The sequence below is a fragment of the Brienomyrus brachyistius genome, unplaced genomic scaffold (genome assembly GCF_023856365.1).
Source record: "Brienomyrus brachyistius isolate T26 unplaced genomic scaffold, BBRACH_0.4 scaffold73, whole genome shotgun sequence".
NCBI lineage: Eukaryota > Metazoa > Chordata > Actinopteri > Osteoglossiformes > Mormyridae > Brienomyrus > Brienomyrus brachyistius.
Window position 1 is genome coordinate 893,900 of NW_026042348.1, and position 20,943 is coordinate 914,842.

General features: G+C 47.5%; 1 protein-coding gene across 2 annotated transcripts in view; it reads right to left on the bottom strand.

Annotated features, from left to right (window-relative positions):
• Positions 1-7,899: 7,899 nt before the first annotated feature.
• LOC125726503 (NACHT, LRR and PYD domains-containing protein 12-like) overlaps positions 7,900-20,943 on the bottom strand; it is a 37,436-nt gene continuing 24,392 nt past the window's right edge. The window contains exons 7-10 of one of the 2 annotated variants that reach the window (XM_049002882.1): positions 11,612-11,785; positions 8,739-8,912; positions 8,068-8,286; positions 7,900-8,022 (exon numbers count right to left, since the gene is read on the bottom strand). In XM_049002882.1, coding sequence (XP_048858839.1) covers positions 8,103-8,286; positions 8,739-8,912; positions 11,612-11,785 — 532 coding nt within the window. In that variant the 3' untranslated portion in view covers positions 7,900-8,022; positions 8,068-8,102. Of the gene's footprint in view, positions 8,287-8,738; positions 8,913-11,611; positions 11,786-20,943 lie in introns of both variants that reach the window. The other variant, XM_049002883.1, reaches the window with a different exon arrangement.

The following is a 20,943-nucleotide window of genomic DNA, read 5'->3' on the forward strand; positions in this document are numbered from 1 at the left end:
TTGTATGTTTGCTGGGGGCGGCATGGAGCTGCAGTGGTTAGCACTATTGCCTCACACCTCTGGGACCTGGGTTCGAGTCTCCGCCTGGGTCACATGTGTGTGGAGTTTGCATGTTCTCCCCATGTCATCATGGGGTTTCCTCCGGGTACTCCGGTTTCCCCCCACAGTCCAAAAACATGCTGAGGCTAATTAGAGTTACTAAATTGCCCGTAGGTGTGCATGTGTGAGTGACTGGTGTGTGAATGTGCCCTGCGATGGGCTGGCCCCCCATCCTGGGTTGCTCCCTACCTTTTGCCTATTGCTTCCGGGATAGGCTCCGGACCCCCTGCGACCCAGTAGGATAAGCAGTTTGGAAAATGGATGGATGGATGGATGTTTGCTGATGTTTGCAGCAAACTATTTTGTGGATAAAAGCTACCTCAACGCCCACCGCCCCCTTACTTTCTTGCTGTTATTTTTATTAATTATTATTATTACTGTTTAATTCATGTATTGTATGTTTCAATCATTACAGATATGTATGAAAGTGTGTCTGTGTATGTATGGACATTGATATCTATGTATTAATATACACTGCTCAAAAAAATTGAAGGAACACTTTTTAATCAGAGTATAGCATCAAGTCTATTAAACTTCTGGGATATTGATCAGGTCAGTTAAGTAGCGGAGGGGGTTGTTAATCAGTTTCAGCTGCTTTGGTGTTAATGAAATTATCAACAGGTTAACAAGAGGGGCAACGATGAGACGACCCCCAAAACAGGAATGGTTTAACAGGTGGGGGCCACTGGCATTTTTCCCTCCTCATCTTTTCTGACAGTTTTTTCACTAGTTTTGCATTTAGCGACGGTCAGTGTCACTATTGGTAGCATGAGGCGATACCTGGACCCTACAGAGGTTGCACAGGTAGTCCAACTCCTCCAGGATGGTGCATCAATACGTGCCATTGCCAGAAGGTTTGCTGTGTTTCCCAGCACAGTCTCAAGGGCATGGAGGAGATTCCAGGAGACAGGCAAATACTCAAGGAGAGCTGACAGGGCTGTAGAAGGTCCTTAACCCATCAGCAGGACCGGTATCTGCTCCTTTGTGCAAGGAGGAACAGGATGAACACTGCTGGAGCCCTACAAAATGACCTCCAGCAGGCCACTGGTGTGAATGTTTCTGATTGTTTGGTCAGAGACAGACTTCATGAGGGTGGCTTGAGGGCCCAACGTCCTCTAGTGGGTCCTGTGCTCACTGCCCAGCACCATGGAGCTCGATTGGCATTTGCCATAGAATACCAGAATTTGCAGGTCTGCTACTGGTGCCCTGTGCTTTTCACAGAAGAGAGCAGGTTCACCCTAAACACATATGACAGACGTGAAAGGGTCTGGAGAAGCCATGGAGAACATTATGCTCAGCATGACCGGTTTGGTGGTGGGTCAGTGATGGTCTGGGGAGGCATATCCATGGAGGGACGCGCAGACCTCTACAGGCTAGACAACGGCACCTTGACTGCGATTAGGTATCAGGATGAAATCCTTGAACCCACTGTCAGACCCTTTGCTGGTGCAGTGGGTCCTGGGTTCCTCCTGGTGCACGACAATGCCCGGCCTCATGTGGCAAGAGCATGTAAGCAGTTCCTGGAGGATGAAGGAATTGATACCATTGACTGCCCCCCACGCTCGCCTGACCTAAATCCAATAGAACACCTCTGGGACATTATGTTTCGTCCATTCAATGCCACCAGGTTGCACCTCAGACTGTCCAGAAGCTCAGTGATACCCTGGTCCAGATCTGAGAGGAGATCCCCCAGGACACCATCCATGGTCTCATTGGGACGATGCCCCGACATTGTCAGGCATGCATACAACCACGTGGGGACCATACAAACTACTGAGTATGATTCTGAGTTACTGTAATGAAATTTCAACAAAATGGACTAGCCTGCCGCATCATTTTTCACTTTGATTTTCTGGGTGTCTTTGAATTCAGCCCTCTGTAGGTTGATAATTTCATTTCCATCAAACGATGTGGCATCCTTTCATTCCTAACACATTACCCAGTCTACATCAGTATAGATATCCAGCATGATTTTTTTCCGCATTGATATCTGATGTGTTTTCAGTTTTCCTTTAATTTTTTTGAGCAGTGTATATGTGTGATAATTTTTTATTTACTAATTTCTTTTTGACAATTACGGCTCCTATTCTCCACAACCATCATATACAAATACAATCCTGTCTTTGTTTTTTTCCTTCTTTGCGTTTATCTCCTTTTCTTTACCTCTCCCCTCTACGACTCCTCACATTAAATACTGACTTCACTCGCCCCCCAGTCCTGCCACTTCCACTAGCCCCTATTTTGGGGGAGTGGTTCTTTTCCCCCTGTGATGGGCTGGCCCCCCATCCTGGGTTGTTCCCAGCCTCGTGCCCATTGCTTCCGGGATAGGCTCCGGACCACCCGCGACCCAGTAGGATAAGCGGTTTGGAAAATGGATGGATGGATGGATGGTTCTTTTCCCCTGTGCCTCTGGGTGGGGCAGGTCACCTAATGTACTGGGGGTGGGGTGTCACAGACACTCTCACACACACGTGTCTTGCCGCAGACACTCTCATACATACGTATCCTGCCACAGACACTCTCGCACGCACGTACCCTGTCACAGACACTCTCACACAAAGTATCCTATCGCAGACACTCACACACGCGTACCCTGTCACAGACACTCTCACACACACATACTCTGCCACAGACACTCTCACACACGCGTATCCTGCCACACTCTCACACACGCGTATCCTGCCACAGACAGTCTCACACACACGTACCCTGTCACAGACACTCTCACACACACGTACCCTGTCACAGACACTCTCATAAACACGTACCCTGTCACAGACACTCTCACACACACGTATCCTGCCGCAGACACTCTCATACATACGTATCCTGCCACAGACACTCTCGCACGCACGTACCCTGTCACAGACACTCTCACACACACATACTCTGCCACAGACACTCTCACACACGCGTATCCTGCCACAGACACTCTCACACACGCGTATCCTGCCACAGACAGTCTCACACACATGTACCCTGTCACAGACACTCTCACACACACGTACCCTGTCACAGACACTCTCATAAACACGTACCCTGTCACAGACACTCTCACACACACGTACCCTGTCACAGACACTCTCACACACACATATCCTGCCGCAGACACTCTCATACATACGTATCCTGCCACAGACACTCTCGCACACACGTACCCTGTCACAGACACTCTCACACACACATACTCTGCCACAGACACTCTCACACACGCGTATCCTGCCACAGACAGTCTCACACACACGTACCCTGCCACAGATACTCTCATACACACGTACCCTGCCGCAGACACTCTCACACACACGTACCCTGTCACAGACACTCTCACGGACGCGTACCCTGCCACACTCTCACACACGCATACCCTGCCGCAGACACTCTAACACACACATACTCTGCCACAGACACTCTCACACACACGTACCCTGCCGCAGACACTCTCACACACACGTACCCTGTCACAGACACTCTCATGAACACATACCCTGTCACAGACACTCTCACACACACGTACCCTGCCACACTCTCACACACGCGTACCCTGCCGCAGACACTCTCACACACACGTATCCTGCCAAAGACACTCTCACACACTCGTATCCTACCTCAGATATTCTAACACACACTCCATTATACGTGAGTCCGCTATATCCGATGCTTTTTCTGCATGTTCTTAAAGGTGCACAGCCGGCAGACCTCGTCTGTTCCAGACGATATTCCATTATAACGGGATTATACTGCACCTCCAACTCCACCTAGCAGACATACCTATGAGGTGATTGAGGTATGGACTGATTCTGATCGTGTTTGGACTAAAAACCCCGGGATTCAAATACATCTTCCACCGTGATTCACCCACATTATTGTTGTGCCACAGGTGAACTGCACAAACATGTTTTTTCACTGATCACTTATATAACTTGTTTTTCTCAGAAAGAGTTAGAACACCTATCTTGCCTTTCCCAGCGGAAACGGACGCTTATCTTTTCTCTCCCAGGGGAAAAGGGAAAGTCTTGCCCAAAATGCTTCGTAACCACAAGCGCAAACAGCCTCACTTGGACAGAATTTGGAGAATAAAGAGCACAGTCCCTGAGGGGAGGCGTGAGCCTGACCAGCTCACCCCCTGTCCGCACGCGTACCGCTCCAGATTTAGTATAAAGGAAGGGGAAGAGCTCAGCACTGACCGGAGATCAGCCGTGGGATAGAGCGCGCATCGCTTGGCACTTCTCAGGAATCATGTGTTGGTCTCCTACCAGGACTGAAAGGGGCTCCCCGGTCCATGTGTGAAGGTGGGTGATTATAGCACGTCCGAGTGTAGATGGCTTGTGGCTACTTTTTCATTTTATTAATTAGCGACTGGGCTGATACCTGGCAGATTAAATTTAATGTAGATAAATGTAAGGTAATTCATGCAGGGAGCAGAAATAAAAAGTACAGATTTTTTATGGGTTCCACTGAAATAAAGGTAACTAATTATGAGAAAGACCTCAGTGTGTATGTTGATGCTTCCATGTCCCACTCTCCCCAGTGTGGGGAAGCAATTAAAAAGGCCATTAAGATGTTGGGTTACATCTCTAGGTGTGTGGAGTTTAATTTCAATGAGGTGATGCTAAGATTATACAATTCCTTGGTAAGACCCCACCTAGAATATTGTTTTAATGTGAGAGGGGGATATAGGGCTGTCGAAGGAACAAACAAGTTCGCTTTGGTCCGTTCAGAAATATTTCTTAAAATATACACAAAATTATGATATATTTCATAAGCATTGATAGGTAATCGGGGGCAGCATGGTGGTGCAGTGGTTAGCACTGTTGCCTCACACCTCTGGGACCTGGGTTCGAGTCTTCGCCTGGGTCACATGTGTGTGGAGTTTGCATGTTCTCCCCCTGTCGTCGTGGGGTTTCCTCCGGGTACGCCGGTTTCCCCCCACAGTCCAAAAACATGTTGAGGCTAATTGGACTTGCTAAATTGCCCATAGGAATGCATGTGTGAGTGCATGGTGTGTGAGTGTGCCCTGCGATGGGCTGGCCACCCACCCTGGGTTGTTCCCTGCCTCGTGCCCATTGCTTCCGGAATAGGCTCCGGACCCCCCGTGACCCAGTAGGATAAGTGGTTTGGAAAATGGATGGATGGATGGATGATAGGTAATCCCACTAATTAAATCAAGATCCCTTTTTAGCCTCTCCGCTGCTAGATCAGTATTTGCTACATCATCCACCTTGGTGTCATCTGCAAATTTAACTAGTTTACTGTATGTATTGGTGTCAATATCATTAATGTAAAATAGGAACAATAGTGGTCCTAAAATTGAACCCTGCGGTACCCCACTATGAACGCAGGCCCACTGTGACATTGTGCCTCTAATAACTACCTGCTGCTTCCTGTCTGTTAACCAGTTTTCAATCCAAGTTGCTAGAGTTCCTAAAATCCCTGCAGCTTTGAGCTTAAGCAAGACGTGTATGAGGGGGACAACATCAAAGGCCTTCTGCAAATCTAAGTACATTTTGTGACCAATTTCTATTTTTGCTTCCTCAAAGAACAAGTAGAATGTTAAGTAGATTAGTTAAACAGGATCTACTTCTCCTAAATCCAGGTTGGCTACCCCTCAGAATATTATTTGTATCCAGGTTATTTGTATCCATAACTTTTCCAGTTATGCAAGTTAAAGTAATTGGCCTATAGTTTGCTGGATTACATCTATCCCCTTTTTTGAATATGGGTGTTATATTAGCATACTTCCAATCATAAGTTATCAGGCGAGCAAATAAGGATTTCGGAAACAGTAAAGTTAAAGGTTGACTAATAATAACCCTCATTTATTTTAAAACTATAGGTAAGATGCCATCAGGATCCTGTGATTTATTTATTTTGAGCTTAGCTAGGCTTTGTACCACATCAGCCTCAGTTATACATACATGCCCTCCGCAATTATTGGCACCCCTTTGTACAAGGGGTAAGAAAAAATCCACCTTCTCACACGGAAAAAATGAGAAAAATCCAACCTTTACTTAAAATCAATTTATTTGAAGGAAAATCAAAACCTTCATCAAGAAATAATTTTTAACAAAAACACATGAGCCATGATTGTTGGCAGCCCTGCAAATTATAGTGAACACAATGTAACTGAAGCATGTTTCCCATGTAAATTATACATATTTGAGTTGATTGGAGTGAATAGGAACCTTCAAACTGTAATCCATGACTTCTTGAGTAACTGGGGTACAAACATGAGGAAACACAGAGGCCAAATTCCCTTAGTTATCCATCAACATGGGAAAGATAAGAAACACACAGACCAAATGAGGGAGAAGTGTGCTGACCTTCATAAGTCAGGGAATGGGGATTAAAAAATAGCTACTCGCCTTAAAATGCCCATTTCTACTGTTAGGGCAATAATTAAAAAGTGGACATCAACTGGAACTGTTAGAAATCTGCCTGAAAGAGGACCCAGGTTTATTTTGCCCCCACATACAGTGAGGAGGATCGTAAGAGAGACAAAAAATCCACAAGGATGACTGTTAGTCAATTACCAGACAAAGTAAAATCTTGGGGTTACCACGTCTCCAAAAAACCATCAGATGCCCCCTTCATGCTAACAGATTTTTTGAAAGTTGTGACAGAAAGAAGCTTTTTCTGTCAGTTACTTAAAATGTTAGTGCCAGGAGTTTGCAAAACATTATACAACTTTGACTGGAATCAAATTCAATGGTCTGATGAAACAAAAACGCTTTTTGGCAATAAACATTCAAGGTGAGTTTAACGTAAAAAGAAGGATGGTTATAATGAAATGAACCTTATCCCAGCTGTATAATATGGTGGAGGTTCTGTGATGTTGTGGAGCTGTTTTTCCTCCAAATACCCTGGAAACCTCGTTAGGGTACATGGCACTATGGGGTCCATGAAATACCAGGACATTTTATATCAAAATTTGGCTGCTGCTGCCAGGAAACAAAAACTGGGCCTTCATTGGATCTTCCAGCAGGACGGTGATCCTAAGCACATGTCCAAATCAACATTAAAATGGTCAGTTGACCGCAGAATCAAGCTTCTGCCATGGCCATCTCAGTCCCCTGACCTGAACCCCACTGAAAACCTGTGGGCTGAGCTGAAGAGGAGAGAGCACAAGAGAGGGCCGAGGACCCTGGGTGATCTGGGGAGATTCTGTAAAGAGGAATGGTCTCAGATGCCCTGCTCTGTATTCTCCAACCTTATAAAATGTCATAGGAGTCTCAGTGCTGTTATACTGGCAAAGGGAGGCTGTACAGAGTATTAAAAGCAGGGCTGCCAATAATCGTGTGTTTTTGTTGAAAATAAACAGTGAAGGATTCCTTGATGAAGGATTTGTTTTTCTTTGAATAAATTTATTTCAATGAAAGGTTGGATTTTTCTCTTTTTTTTTCAGTGTGAGATGAAGCTGCTTCGCCAAAAGGTGGATTATTTTCAAACATTTTTTACAAATCTTTACAAGGGGGGCAATAATTGTGGAGGGACTGTATATTGTTTATATATGATACTGTATTTGTACTAAATGGTGGTAAGTTAATCATGTCCTCTACTGTGAACACCCTTGTAAAATAATCATCTGACTAATTTACTATATCAGTTTTCATTTTCAATTATAAGGCCCTTACTATCCTGCAGATGAGTGATTTCAGCTTTTAGAGCTCTTTTGGAGTTAAAATATTGGAAGAAAATTTTAATGTCATCTTTAGCTTCCAATACAATCTTCCTTTCAACATTCCACTTACTGTAGCGAGTCTAATGTTATTTTTTAAGTCAACCTGTACACTTAGATACTCCTGCTTTATTTTGAAATCATTAGCTATGTTCCACCTTATTATCTCCAGCGTACAGTGTGAAATACCCAGTAATACTCACCTCACTACCCACAGTTTACAGTGTGGAATACCCAGTCAGACTGACCTCAGTATCTCCAGTTTACAGTGTGGAATACCCAGTCATACTAACCTCAGTAACTCCAGTTTACAGTGTGGAATACCCAGTCAGACTGACCTCAGTATCTCCAGTTTACAGTGTAAGTTCCCCAGTCCAGCAGAGAGCAGCTTCACTCCTGAGTCCTGCAGGTCATTGTCACTCAGGTCCAGCTCTCTCAGGGGTGAGGAGTTTGATCTGAGAGCTGAAGCCAGTGCCTCACAGCATTTCTCTGTGAGTTCACACCAGCCCATCCTTAAAAAAATTAAACACTTTTAAATCCACTTTTTACACTGCAGCACTGTATTCAAATGAGGATAATAAGGGCCATGACATAATGGATTTTCAGAAAACAATTAAATTATTAAAAATCATTTTAACAATCATCCCGATTCTGTTTGGTGTCCATTATTTTTTTGTCCATAACACGTTAAAGTCAGCATGTTTAACTGTAACAGTGCTGTTAACTTTGCTAACCAACACAAATGTTTTGCATGGATTACAGTATATGGTTGAATGGATGTTTCCTGCTTCACTGCTTAATTATTTCTAACATCGATCGAGGGCTGATAAGATTGTGGGATATAAGGACGTAGGAGAAGAAAACAGAAGCTGTTTGTGTTTGTTTATTATGTAACTGCTGAAAGGCATTGTGGGTTTTCTTGGTGTCTCGTTACTTTTGTGTAAAATGCATATTATGTACTCACTGCAGCTTCTCCAGTTTACAGCTGGGTTCCTCCAGTACAGCAGAGAGCAGCTTCACTCCTGAATCTCCTGGGTGATTGTAGCTCAGATCCAGGTCTCTCAGGTGTGAGGGGTTTAACTTCAGAGCTGAAGCCAGGGAATAACAGCCTTCTTCTGTGACTCTACAGCCTGACAGCCTGCAGAGAGAGAGAGACAGAAACTCCCCATCCATCCATCTATCCATCCATTATCCTCCGCTTATCCGGGGTTGGGTCGCGGGGGCAGCAGTCTCAGCAGGGAAGCCCAGACTTCTCTCTCCCCGGCCACTTCATCCAGCTCCTCTGGGGGGATCCCGAGGCGTTCCCAGGCCAGCCGGGAGACATAGTCTCTCTAGCGGGTCCTGGGTCTTCCCCGGGGTCTCCTCCCAGTGGGACATGCCCGGAACACCTCCCCAGGGAGGCGTCCCGGAGGCATCCGAATCAGATGCCCGAGCCACCTCATCTGGCTCCTCTCGATGCGGAGGAGCAGCGACTCTACTCTGAGTCCCTCCCGAATGACTGAACTCCTCACCATTATCTCTAAGGGAGAGCCCAGCCACCCTGCGGAGGAAACTCATTTCGGCCGCTTGCACCCACGATCTCGTTCTTTCGGTCACTACCCATAGCTCATGACCATAGGTGAGGGTAGGAACGTAGATCGACTGGTAAATCGAGAGCTTCGCCTTTTGGCTCAGCTCTCTCTTCACCATGACAGACCGATGCAGCGCCCGCATGACTGCTGACGCCACACCGATCCACCTGTCGACCTCCCGTTCCATCGTTCCCCCACTCGTAAACAAGACCCCGAGATACTTAAATTCCTCCACTTGGGGGAGGACCCCATCCCCAACCCGGAGAGAGCATTCTACCCTTTTCCGGCTGAGAACCATGGTCTCGGATTTGGAGGTGCTGATTCTCATCCCAGCCGCTTCACACTCGGCTGCGAACTGCCCCAGTGAGAGCTGAAGGTCACGGTCCGATGAGGCCAACAGAACCACATCATCCACAAAAAGGAGAGACCTAATCCTGAGGTCACCGAACCGGACACCCTCAATGCCCTGGCTGCGCCTAGAAATTCTGTCCATTAAAGCTATGAACAGAATCGGTGACAAAGGGCAGCCCTGACGGAGTCCAACCCTCACCGGAAACAAGTCCGACTTATTGCCGCCCATGCAGACCAGGCTCTGGCACCGGTCATACAGGGACCGAACCGCCCTTAAAAGGGGGCCCGGAACCCCATACTCCCGGAGCACTCCCCACAGGACTCCCCGAGGGACACGGTCGAATGCCCTCTCCAAGTCCAAAAAACACATGTAGACTGGTTGGGCAAACTCCCATGAACCCTCCAGAACCCTGCTGAGAGTATAGAGCTGGTCCACTGTTCCACGGCCAGGGCGAAAACCACACTGCTCCTCCTGAATCCGAGGTTCGACAATCCGGCGGACCCTACTTTCCAGGACCCCCGAATAGACCTTGCCAGGGAGGCTGAGGAGTGTGATCCCCCTGTAGTTGGAGCACACCCTCCGGTCCCCCTTCTTAAAGAGGGGGACCACCACCCCGGACTGCCAGTCCAGAGGCACTGCCCCCGATGTCCACGCGATGCCGCAGATGCGTGTCAGCCAGGACAGCCCCACAGCATCCAGAGCCTTGAGGAACTCCGGGCGAATCTCATCCACCCCCGGGGCCCGGCCACCGAGGAGCTTTTTGACCACCTCAGTGACCTCCGCCTCAGAAATAGGCGAGTCCATCCCCAAGTCCCCACACTCTGCTTCCATATCGGAAGGCGTGTCGGTGGGATTGAGGAGGTATTCGAAGTATTCCTTCCACCGACCCAAGACGTCCCGAGCTGAGGTCAGCAGCGCACCATCCGCACCATAAATAGTGTTGATGCTGCACCGCTTTCCCGCCCGGAGCCGCCGGATGGTGGACCAGAATCTCCTCGAAGCCGTCCGGAAGTCGTTCTCCATGGCCTCGCCAAACTCCTCCCACACCCGAGTTTTTGCCTCAGCAACCGCCAAGGCCGCATCCCGCTTGGCCTGCCGGTAGCTGTCAGCTGTGTCTGGAGTCCCACAGTCCAAAAAGGCTCGATAGGACTCCTTCTTCAGCTTGACGGCATCCCTTACCACCGGTGTCCACCAGCGGGTTCGGGGATTGCCGCCGCGACAGGCACCAACCACCTTACGGCCGCAGCTCCGGTCAGCCTCCTCCACAATGGAGGCATGGAACATGGCCCATTCGGACTCAATGTCCCCCGCCTCCCCCGGGATATGGGAGAAGTTCTGCCGGAGGTAGGAGTTGAAACTCTCCCTGACAGGGGGTTCTGCCAGACGTTCCCAGCAGACCCTCACTATATGCTTGGGCCTACCAGTCCTGGCCGGCTTCCTCCCCCACCAGCGGAGCCAACCCACCACCAGGTAGTGATCAGTTGACAGCTCTGCCCCTCTCTTCAACAGAAACTCCCCAATAAATAATATCACCTCACCATTATAATTATTAAATAAATGTGATGCTCTAATAAATAATTCAAGAATTACATTTTAGTGTCTAAGACAAGGCAGGACCCCTCCTCTCTTTTCCTTAGCTTATTGCTCACTGTCTCCTCTTTATAGTGTGGAATACACAGTAATACTTACCTCAGTATCTCCAGTTTGTGGTGTAGAATACCCCACAATACTGGCCCCAGTATCCCCGGTTTACAGTGTGGAATATCCAGTAATACTGACCTCAGAATCTCCAGTTTGCGGTGTGGAATACCCAGCAATACTGGCCTCAGTATTTCCAGTTTAGAGTGTAGAATATCCAGTAATACTGACCTCAGTATCCCCAGTTTAGAGTGTAGAATACCCAGTAATACTGACCTCAATATCTTCAGTTTACAGTGTAAATCCCCCAGTGCAGCAGAGAGCAGCTTCACTCCTGAATCCTTCAGGTTATTCTCACTCTGGTCCAGCTCTCTCACGGGAGACGAGTTTGATCTTAGAGCTGAAGACAGCACTTCACAGTGTTTATCTATGAGATCACAGTTGTTCAGCCTGAAACAGAAAACACTTTAAGACACAGACATATACACATCCTACACATTAGTAAAATACAAAGCATTACAATAAGCATTTGTTTTCAGTATAATTAGCAGCACAGCTTACACTTCAAAATGAATTATAGTCTGCAGAGTGTTCTGTGCGTCCTGACAATCTGCTGCAGTCATATGATCACTAATTGTGAGTCAGTGCATCTTTGCTCAAAACTAGAGGTAAAAACATTAAGTACAAGCTACAGCCAAAAATCACAGAATATACAGGAATATATAGGAACACATCAACAGCAAGATGGACGTGAACCCTCCCATAATAGTCAGACAAGTGCTTCCCGTGCAGTCCTTAGCCATCTTTCTGCCAGGTGTCCCTACACTCGAGACTTATCACTGAAAGGAGGAGATGTGAACATTCCCAGCAGCTAATGCAGCAGCAACTGGCACTTGGATTCCTGATCCCATGAGTAAAATCCTTTTTCTCCCTGTATTGTTATACCTGGGAACATGTCAAATCACCAATTACGTCTGTGTGATATGACGATATTGAGCGTAATCAGACAAGTATCCCGGTGTCGATATCTGACAGTGACTAACCGGCGATTATCATCTTTGCTGGGGAAACGCCCTTAGGCTACATACAAAGCAAGATAACAGAAGGATTCATGATTTGCTTTCAGTTCAGCTTTCTAGCCTAAGATTCTGTGGCAGTTAAAAAGAAACATTGCACAGAATTTCACAAGCATTGTCCCTTGCAGTAACCATGCGTTCGCCATTCTTATAAGTTCAGTATTGTCACATCACCAACTTCTATCTCTGAGTCAGCAGCCAGAATGTCAGTCATTCAAGTGCAGCTTTCTGGTGGGAATTTTGAGCTTCCCAACTCAGTTTTTCGTGTCAGTCTCAGGCACGGCTTTAAGTGTGTCCCTGACCCGCCGTCTCGGTGGAGGACTGTCTGCTCGCGGTCGGTGAAGTAGTTGGAGCCGCTAATGTTGTTTCAGCTTCCCGAATGAACAAAGCTATTGTGATCTTTTTAAAAGATGTTTCCATGGTTGATGACCTCATAGAAAGTGGTCTCAACATTAAAGATGAATTCGTACAGATATTGCCTTTATCAAGCCCGTCAAAAGTTGTTTTATCTAATGTTCCCCCATTTATTAGAAATGAACTACTGTCCAACATTCTGGGCGCTATGGGAAGCTGGTGAACCCGATTAGGATGATTCCTGTCTTTTAGGCGGCAAACATTTATGATTCTTAACGCGCTGCAGGAGGTCCTGGACGTGTCTGTTAAGATCACAGTGGAAGGGAAAGTTTATATGATTTTTATCAGCTCCGAGAGTGTGAAGTATTTTGCGTGCGGTGGTTTTGGGCATGTGCGGCAGGCCTGCCCGCAAGGGGACCCCCCCCCCCCCCCGGGGGAGTGCGAGGAGGGGCGCGAGGCCCCGGCGCTGGTGCGGGACACTGAGCACCGCGGGGGAGCTGATACTGTAGTAACGGACTTGGACTCAGACCGTGGGGACCGAGAGGACAAGCCTCCCCCCGCCCGTAGTCACTGTCCCCCCCGCTCCCGCTGAGACAGCAGGCTGGCAGAGGAGCCCGGCCCGGACGCAGCAGGGCCTGCTGGGGGCAGCGTGGTGAGTGACTCCGCTCCCGCTGAGACAGCGGGCTGACAGAGGAGCCCGGCCCGGACGCACCATGGCCTGCTGGCGGCAGCGTGGTGAGTGACTCCGCTCCCGCTGAGACAGCGGGCTGACAGAGGAGCCCGGCCCGGACGCACCATGGCCTGCTGGCGGCAGCGCGGTGAGTGACTCCGCTCCCGCTGAGACAGCGGGCTGACAGAGGAGCCCGGCCCGGACGCACCATGGCCTGCTGGCGGCAGCGTGGTGAGTGACTCCGCTCCCGCTGAGACAGCGGGCTGGTAGAGGAGCCCGGCCCGGACGCAGCAGGGCCCGCTGGCGGCAGCGCGGTGAGTGACTCCGCTCCCGCTGAGACAGCGGGCTGACAGAGGAGCCCGGCCCGGACACACCATGGCCTGCTGGCGGCAGCGCGGTGAGTGACTCCGCTCCCGCTGAGACGGCGGGCTGACAGAGGAGCCCGGCCCGGACGCAGCAGGGCCCGCTGGTGGCAGTGCGGTGAGTGACTCCGCTCCCGCTGAGCCCGGCACTGACCCACCTGTAGACACACCGCAGCGGAACATCCCGAGCCTGAGCTGGACCTGCACTTACTGGATTCTGATAAAGATCATGAGGACGTACAGAGTTTGGCTGATGACTTGGACTCACAGGCCTCCATGGACTCCAGCACCCCTGTAGGTAAGACCAAGGTTTACTCTCTTGAGCAGATCTGTTTCTTTCTGGACAGCACTAAAGGCCAGAGAAAACCTAAGATAGAGTGCTATGCCCCTGATTGGAAACTGTTTTACCTTCATGTACGATGGCGATGAGGAAATTTACTTTGGACGAGCTTGATAAACAGAAGCGGTGCAGCTTAAAGAAGCTGATGAGCACTGTTAGGAGTGTGTTATGCCACCGCTAGCAGCACAGTGGGTTTATCTTCTATGTTTCTTGTCCTTTATCAGCTCTTTTTACCAGTTTTATGGCTTTGTTGATTTTTGACTCGCTAAATATTAACGGGTGTCGCAATGCTACTAAAAGAGCTGCGTTGTTTGATTATATTGCTGTAAAAAAGGTAGACGTTGTGTTTTTACAAGAGACTCACATTGATGAGGGGAACCAGGCTCAGTGGCGGGCTGACTGGGGCAGTCAGGTTGTTTTTAGTCATTGCTCTTGTGTCAGTGCTGGGGTCGTGTTAGGTTGAAGAAACTGTTATTAATCATTTTGTTATCACTCCTGTATGATCAGCAATGAATGTAAATATGTATATACATTATTTTGTTTTTCCCTAGCCTCATACTTTAGATTATATTAATAATAGCATTCCCACCTTAGCAAAACCAGAACTTTCTCTCACCTCCCTATTCTGCATGACTCTTGCGCCTCCCACTGACTATAAATAAAGGAGTCAAGGGGAACCACCCTTTGTGACACATTCTGCTGTAGTTTGCATTGCAGAGAGTGTGGGTACCCTTGCAAGTAAAAACTATAAAGTGTGTTGTCTCAATAAAAGGTGGAGTTGGGGTGGAAACGCCGGGCGCTTTCCCCAACATAGAATTTGGTCCTTCGAGCCGGATCCGAGGAACCCCGAAGACGTCTCCAGTACGCCGAGAGAAGCGACACCGAAGTCTGTCGACAGCCACTCGAAGTCGGGTGCAAGAAAGACCTGTGATGTGAATTCGTCATCAGGCCGGTGGTTAGAACTGCGCTCGACGTCTGGTGATGTCTGAAGGACCTCGGTGACGGAACAGAGAGCACACTACATAGGTGAGAAACACGGCGCCTAAGTGAATAGGTGGCCAAGTGAGACATACGGCACCTAAGTGAGTAGGTGGCCAAGGCATGCATGTGGTTAAGCTTAGCTGAAATTAAGCGGGAGCGAAAGTAGGCGTTGTGGGAGAGAGTGTACGGCGTTCTATGTGGATGTGTCCTTACAGGTTTTAGACTAACCTACACGATCCACCCTAAAAGCAACAACATACTGGTGACTGAAGGATTAAGGATGGGTTTCATCCCTGAAAACTAACACCGCTGCTCTAATAGTGAGCAGTAGAAGGCCGTGTTAGTGTCCTCCTGAGGTCTCATGCCAGAGACTTGCTTTTAGGATTTTTTATGTTTTGTAGTGTATCCATTAAAAGGTAACAATGGGAAAAAACCAGAGTAAACAAATCAAACTAGAGGGAGATGAGAAGTTTATGGAAGGATATAAACCAGGATCAGGACAAATAAGTAGTCAGAGATGGAGGAAAAAACATGGGTTTGAAGGAAAACTCCATACTCCAGACATATTAAAGTTACAGGGAAACTTAAAACTGGAGATGTTACAGACTACCAATAATAAAAAAGGCCAAGATAGAAAAAAGGAATACGTTCTCTCTGATGCATGGTTAGAACAGAGTAAACTAAGAGATAATAAGAGACAACAGAAAAAGGGAAATAAGGAGAAAAAACTGCAGGTGGCTTTAATCACACTAGACGAAGAAACGGCAGCAAGACCTTCTGCCCCTCCAGCTCCTCCACCGCCCCCACAAATTCCGGTGCCTGCACCGGTGCTGGTTCCAGCCACAGATAGACAAGAAGCAGGGGGGGGGGGGTGGAACCATCTCGCATGTTAACTCGAGGGTCTGATCCCTCTCTATATCCTGTAAAAGATTTGGCCACAGCTAAAGTACAATGGCATCCAAAAAATAACACAGAACAAGAGGAGGTAGAATGGCAGTGTCCCCTCGTAGAAGTGGCAAACCCAAATCGAGGGCCAAATAATGCAGGACCCGAAACTATGTTAGTATATAGACCCTGGACCGCTGAGGATAGAACAGCGGCTTTAAAAGGAATACCCCCGGTTGAAGAAGGGGTACCCAAATTTTGGACTGCCATCCTAGAATTACAAAGTAGTTTTCATTTGAACGGCAGGGAAATGTACCAATGCCTAAGACAGTTGTTTACCCATAAATGGGGACGTGTGGCAGGCGACTTCACTGGACACGGTGCCAATAATCAGCCCTTAGCATATAACTCGCAGGAACTCATACAAGCATTACAACAGCTGCGAGAGAGGATAGACACAGTCTTCGTGAGACGTGCAGATTATGGGTGAATAGCGCAGTGCAAACAAAAAGATGGAGAGGAACCTGAGGATTTTATGGATAGGATGCGAGTGGTGTTCAGGAGAAATTCAGGAATTCCTCACGACGAGGAAGATGGAGGAGTGTATCAGCAACAATTAAAACGAGCTTTTGTCGCAGGCCTAAAGTCTGAATTGCGAAAATATCTCGACAAACATTGGGTACATCAGAATACTGGCTCAGTCCAACAAGCCTTAGAATATGCCCAACACGCACAGAAAGCGCAGAAACAGCAAAAGACAGATACAATATTCAGCGCCTCTGACGTGGTAGCGCTAGTGCAAACGAACCCTCGGGGACGCGGGGGATTCAGAGGTAGAGGAAGAGGAAGATTTAGAGGCCGAGGAAGATTTAGAAATAAACAAACAGGAGGGTTTTCACAGGAAACAGAGTGTTGGACATGCGGGAAACCCGGACATTTAAGCAGGGACTGCAGGTCAGGGAAGCAACCATTTAATCCAAACTCCACCGAAAATGACCAATGACCTTCCTCGGAGACCCCTGTTGCCGACACTATCCGAGGTGAAACAGAGGTCATTTTAAGGGAAGAAACGGAGGTTACCTTACAAGACCTCCTGGATGAGGAAATAGATTTGCAAGCAGTATGTCAGCTATTAGCAGAAAGGCAGTGGGGAACTTTGCCAAGTCGGAAATTAATCATAAATGGAAAAGTATACGAATGCCTGTGTGATACTGGAGCCTGTAGGACTGTCCTAACCTCCAGTCCTCCTGAAGTCACATACTCCTCATCTGTCATAAATATAAAAACAGCAGGAGGCCAAACAGACAGTCATCAGCTAACAAACCCAGTTGCAGTAAAAGATAAGGAAACTGGGATTGAATGTCAAGCACAAGTGTTAATAAGCCCTTCTTGCCCTGTCAATCTGTTAGGCCGTGACCTTATGGTACAGATGGGCATTAGTGTAGTTGCCACAAACTCTGGCATGAAAGCAATCATAAATGAGGAAGCCTATGTTGTGCAAGGAACCGGAGCACCACAATATTACTGGTCACTGGACCTAGGGGGAACTGCACAGACACGAGAATTGTTGCGAAAAACTAGAGAAAAGCAGTCCCCTAAACAAACCCAGTTCATGCCTGACGATGCCTTACACGTCACTATGTGGTACAAAGGCACCCTAGGACCAGATTATGCCTATGACAAAATGTTTCATGCCCTCCAAGACAGTTGTATCACCTTACAACATTTGTATGTTAACTCCACTACTGGCTTTTCTGCTGCCTCAGTCATCTTATCTAATAAACAACAGGCTGTGTTCAGAGGGGAAACACCACATGTATCTCTATCAAAACCACCTCAGATGCAGTGGAGGGATGTAGAGATGTTCCTACGAGATTCCATGCACAGTTACAATGACTACCAACCCGTACCTGGCTCATGTTGGAGCTATGACAAAAAACACAATGTGTGGCGGTTTCCTTTGGGATGGAGAGTTCAAACCACTCTCACCACACACTTGCAGGACCCAACCTGACAAATTTTTTCTGTTCTGGAGGGGGGATCATGTCCAGATCTAGATCGCCTCCTGGAAGGGTTGTGGTCGTCCTCCCCCACTGATGTAGGACTGGTAAAGGGGTTCCCACCATACAAAGTAATTGTGAAATCAGAACACCGCCCGGTAGTTAGACAATACCCGTTAAAACCTGAGGCAGAGAAAGGTATAGCCCCTGTAGTGCAGGATATGTTGGCATCAGGAATATTGCGAGAGGCTCCTGAGGCCACTTGCAATACTCCTATCTTCCCTGTCCAGAAGGGACATACAGGGAAATGGCGCATGGTGCAGGATTTAAGACCAGTTAATAACATAGTGCAACACGCAGCACCAGACGTGCCCAACCCACACTTATTGCTCAACTCATTAACCCCTGATAAAAGTTACTTCTCAGTAGTGGATCTTAGTAATGCATTTTTCTCAGTACCATTGCACCCTGATTCTCAACATTTATTTGGTTTCACCTATAAGGGAAAAAAATACACATATACTAGACTCCCTCAAGGGTTTTCAGAAAGTCCACATGTATATACCATGGCCCTTAGATATTCTATGAGTACCTGTAAAATACCATCCCATAGTCAAGTGCTACTGTATGTAGATGATATATTAATTGCTTCAGATACAAAACAGCATTGTAAGGAAGCCACACTGTTGGTGTTACAGCATTTATATGATACAGGACATAAAGCATCAAAACAAAAATTACAATATTGCAGGGAGGAAGTTATATATCTTCTCGTTTGGCTCTCAACGGAGGCGGTCGCACTTCTTACCCTCTCCCTCCCCTTATCTTCCCTGCTTCGCTCCTCTCGTCTCGTCTAGTCTACTGTCTTATACTGTGTCTGTGAAGAGACTCTCTCAGCCCTGCTCTCAAAACCACGAAAAATTATGGATTTGATCAGCTGGTCTCTCAACGCAATTGACACCATCTTCTCGACGAGAAGCCTAGGGTCGGGGGAACCTGACTGTCCTGCAGGAACGTACGCAGCTGGCTACACGATGGACGGATGGGAGCAGTGGAGGGTCGTGTGCCTGGCAGCTCTTTCCGTGGAGGACATTGAAGACATCTCCCTATTCGGAACCATGATTACAGGTATTATGCTGATTGGCTTAGGCATTGCCCTGGTTTATCAAAGATTGAAGAAGACGGTGACAGCTTCTCAAAGCCCCACTAGGCTGGCCGGAATGATTGATGGAGTGGGCAGAGCTGTTAGCACTCAGACTGTGCAGACTGTGCAAATGGATCGCAAACTGGATAACATCATGGAGAAGCTAACAGCTTTGCAAAAATTATTGGATGGCGGAGATCAGCGTGGACATTAGAGGAGCTGGAAATTTCAGCTCCTCGCATGGAAACCCAAACAACCTTATTCTATCAAGTATTTGGCTCCCCCATATCAGCACTGGCCTTGGCCAAGGCTGCTGCTGAAACTAACAACTCCCCCAGAAGAACAAGGCAGTGAGACTCTCTTGCATTCCTCTCCCCCAATCCCAAGGACTTACCCTCCCCCCATCCCACGCCTTCGCCGCTTCATACCCCCAGCGTGCGTCTGTGACCAGCGCCTCTATGGCAGCAGGACCGGATGGCTGTCTGTCTCTGCTGGGTCACCTCCACACCCCCTTTCCCCTACCCGTTGCAAGTCGTGTCATTTTTATGTAAGGTGTAGTGCCCATGTGCTTATGTTGCTGAGGTGTTTTTTTCGGTTCCCACAATGTACTCCCTACTGGAGTGCAATCTGGGGGGTGTTTTTTTATTCTCCTCCTCTCCCACCATGTTATCCTGTTTCTATTCTTCTCACTTCCCCTGTCTCCCGACCGGTCTTCCCCCTACTGTGATGTCTGTGTATATGTAAGGTCGGTTGATGGCCTGCTCTTCACCGGTACTTGTGACTGGTGCCATGGTATATTGCATCAGCAATAAAGGGCTTTTCCAATCCAATCCAATCCAATCCATCTTGGACATAAACTCTCCCAACAAGGTCGATCGTTGTTAGAAACTAGAAAACAGGCAATACAAGAGGCACCAAAGCCAAAGACTAAACAGCAAATGATGTCCTTCTTAGGACTTTGTAATTATTGCAGAGAATGGCTACCTGATTATGCCGCACTCGTTCAACCTCTGCAAACCTTAATTTATGGGAAAGACATGGCCTTAAAAGATAAAATTCAGTGGACAAAAGAAGGAGAATTGGCATTCACAAACTTAAAAATGATGCTACAAACAAATGTGATACTTGCCTTACCAGATTATCAACAACCATTTACCTTATGTGTTGATGCAAATCAAGGTTATATGAAAGCGGTATTAACACAGCCGTTCGGGACAAAGGAAAGACCACTAGCATTCTATTCTAAACGATTAGATGCAGTAGCAGCTGGTTTTCCACAATGTTTGCAAGCATGTGCAGCTGCTGCAGAAGCAGTAAAATTATCAGCAGAATTACTGTTGTGTCACCCACTCACCCTGAAGGTGCCACATTCAGTTTCATTAGTTTTACTGCAGACGCCACTGCCATTCCTCACACATGCTAGACATCTGACCTTAGTCTCACTCCTGCTTTCACAGTCAAACATTACTATACAGCGATGAGGTCCTCTTAACCCTAGCACCCTTCTTCCGACAACGGAAGATGGAGAGCCACATTCGTGCAAAGCAGTTGTGGAAGAGCAAACAAAACCCAGAGCAGATATTTTACAGACCCCAATATCAGATTCAATGGTTGTTTATGTAGATGGATCAGCATCAAAAAATGATATGGGAAAAAATAAGGTCGGGTATGCTGTAGTTACGTCCACTGAAGTGTTAGAGGCCAATGCACTCCCACCTGCTTGTTCAGCACAAGCGGCTGAACTCTATGCTGTAATTAGGGCATGCGAGCTATTCAAAAATAAGTCACTTACTATA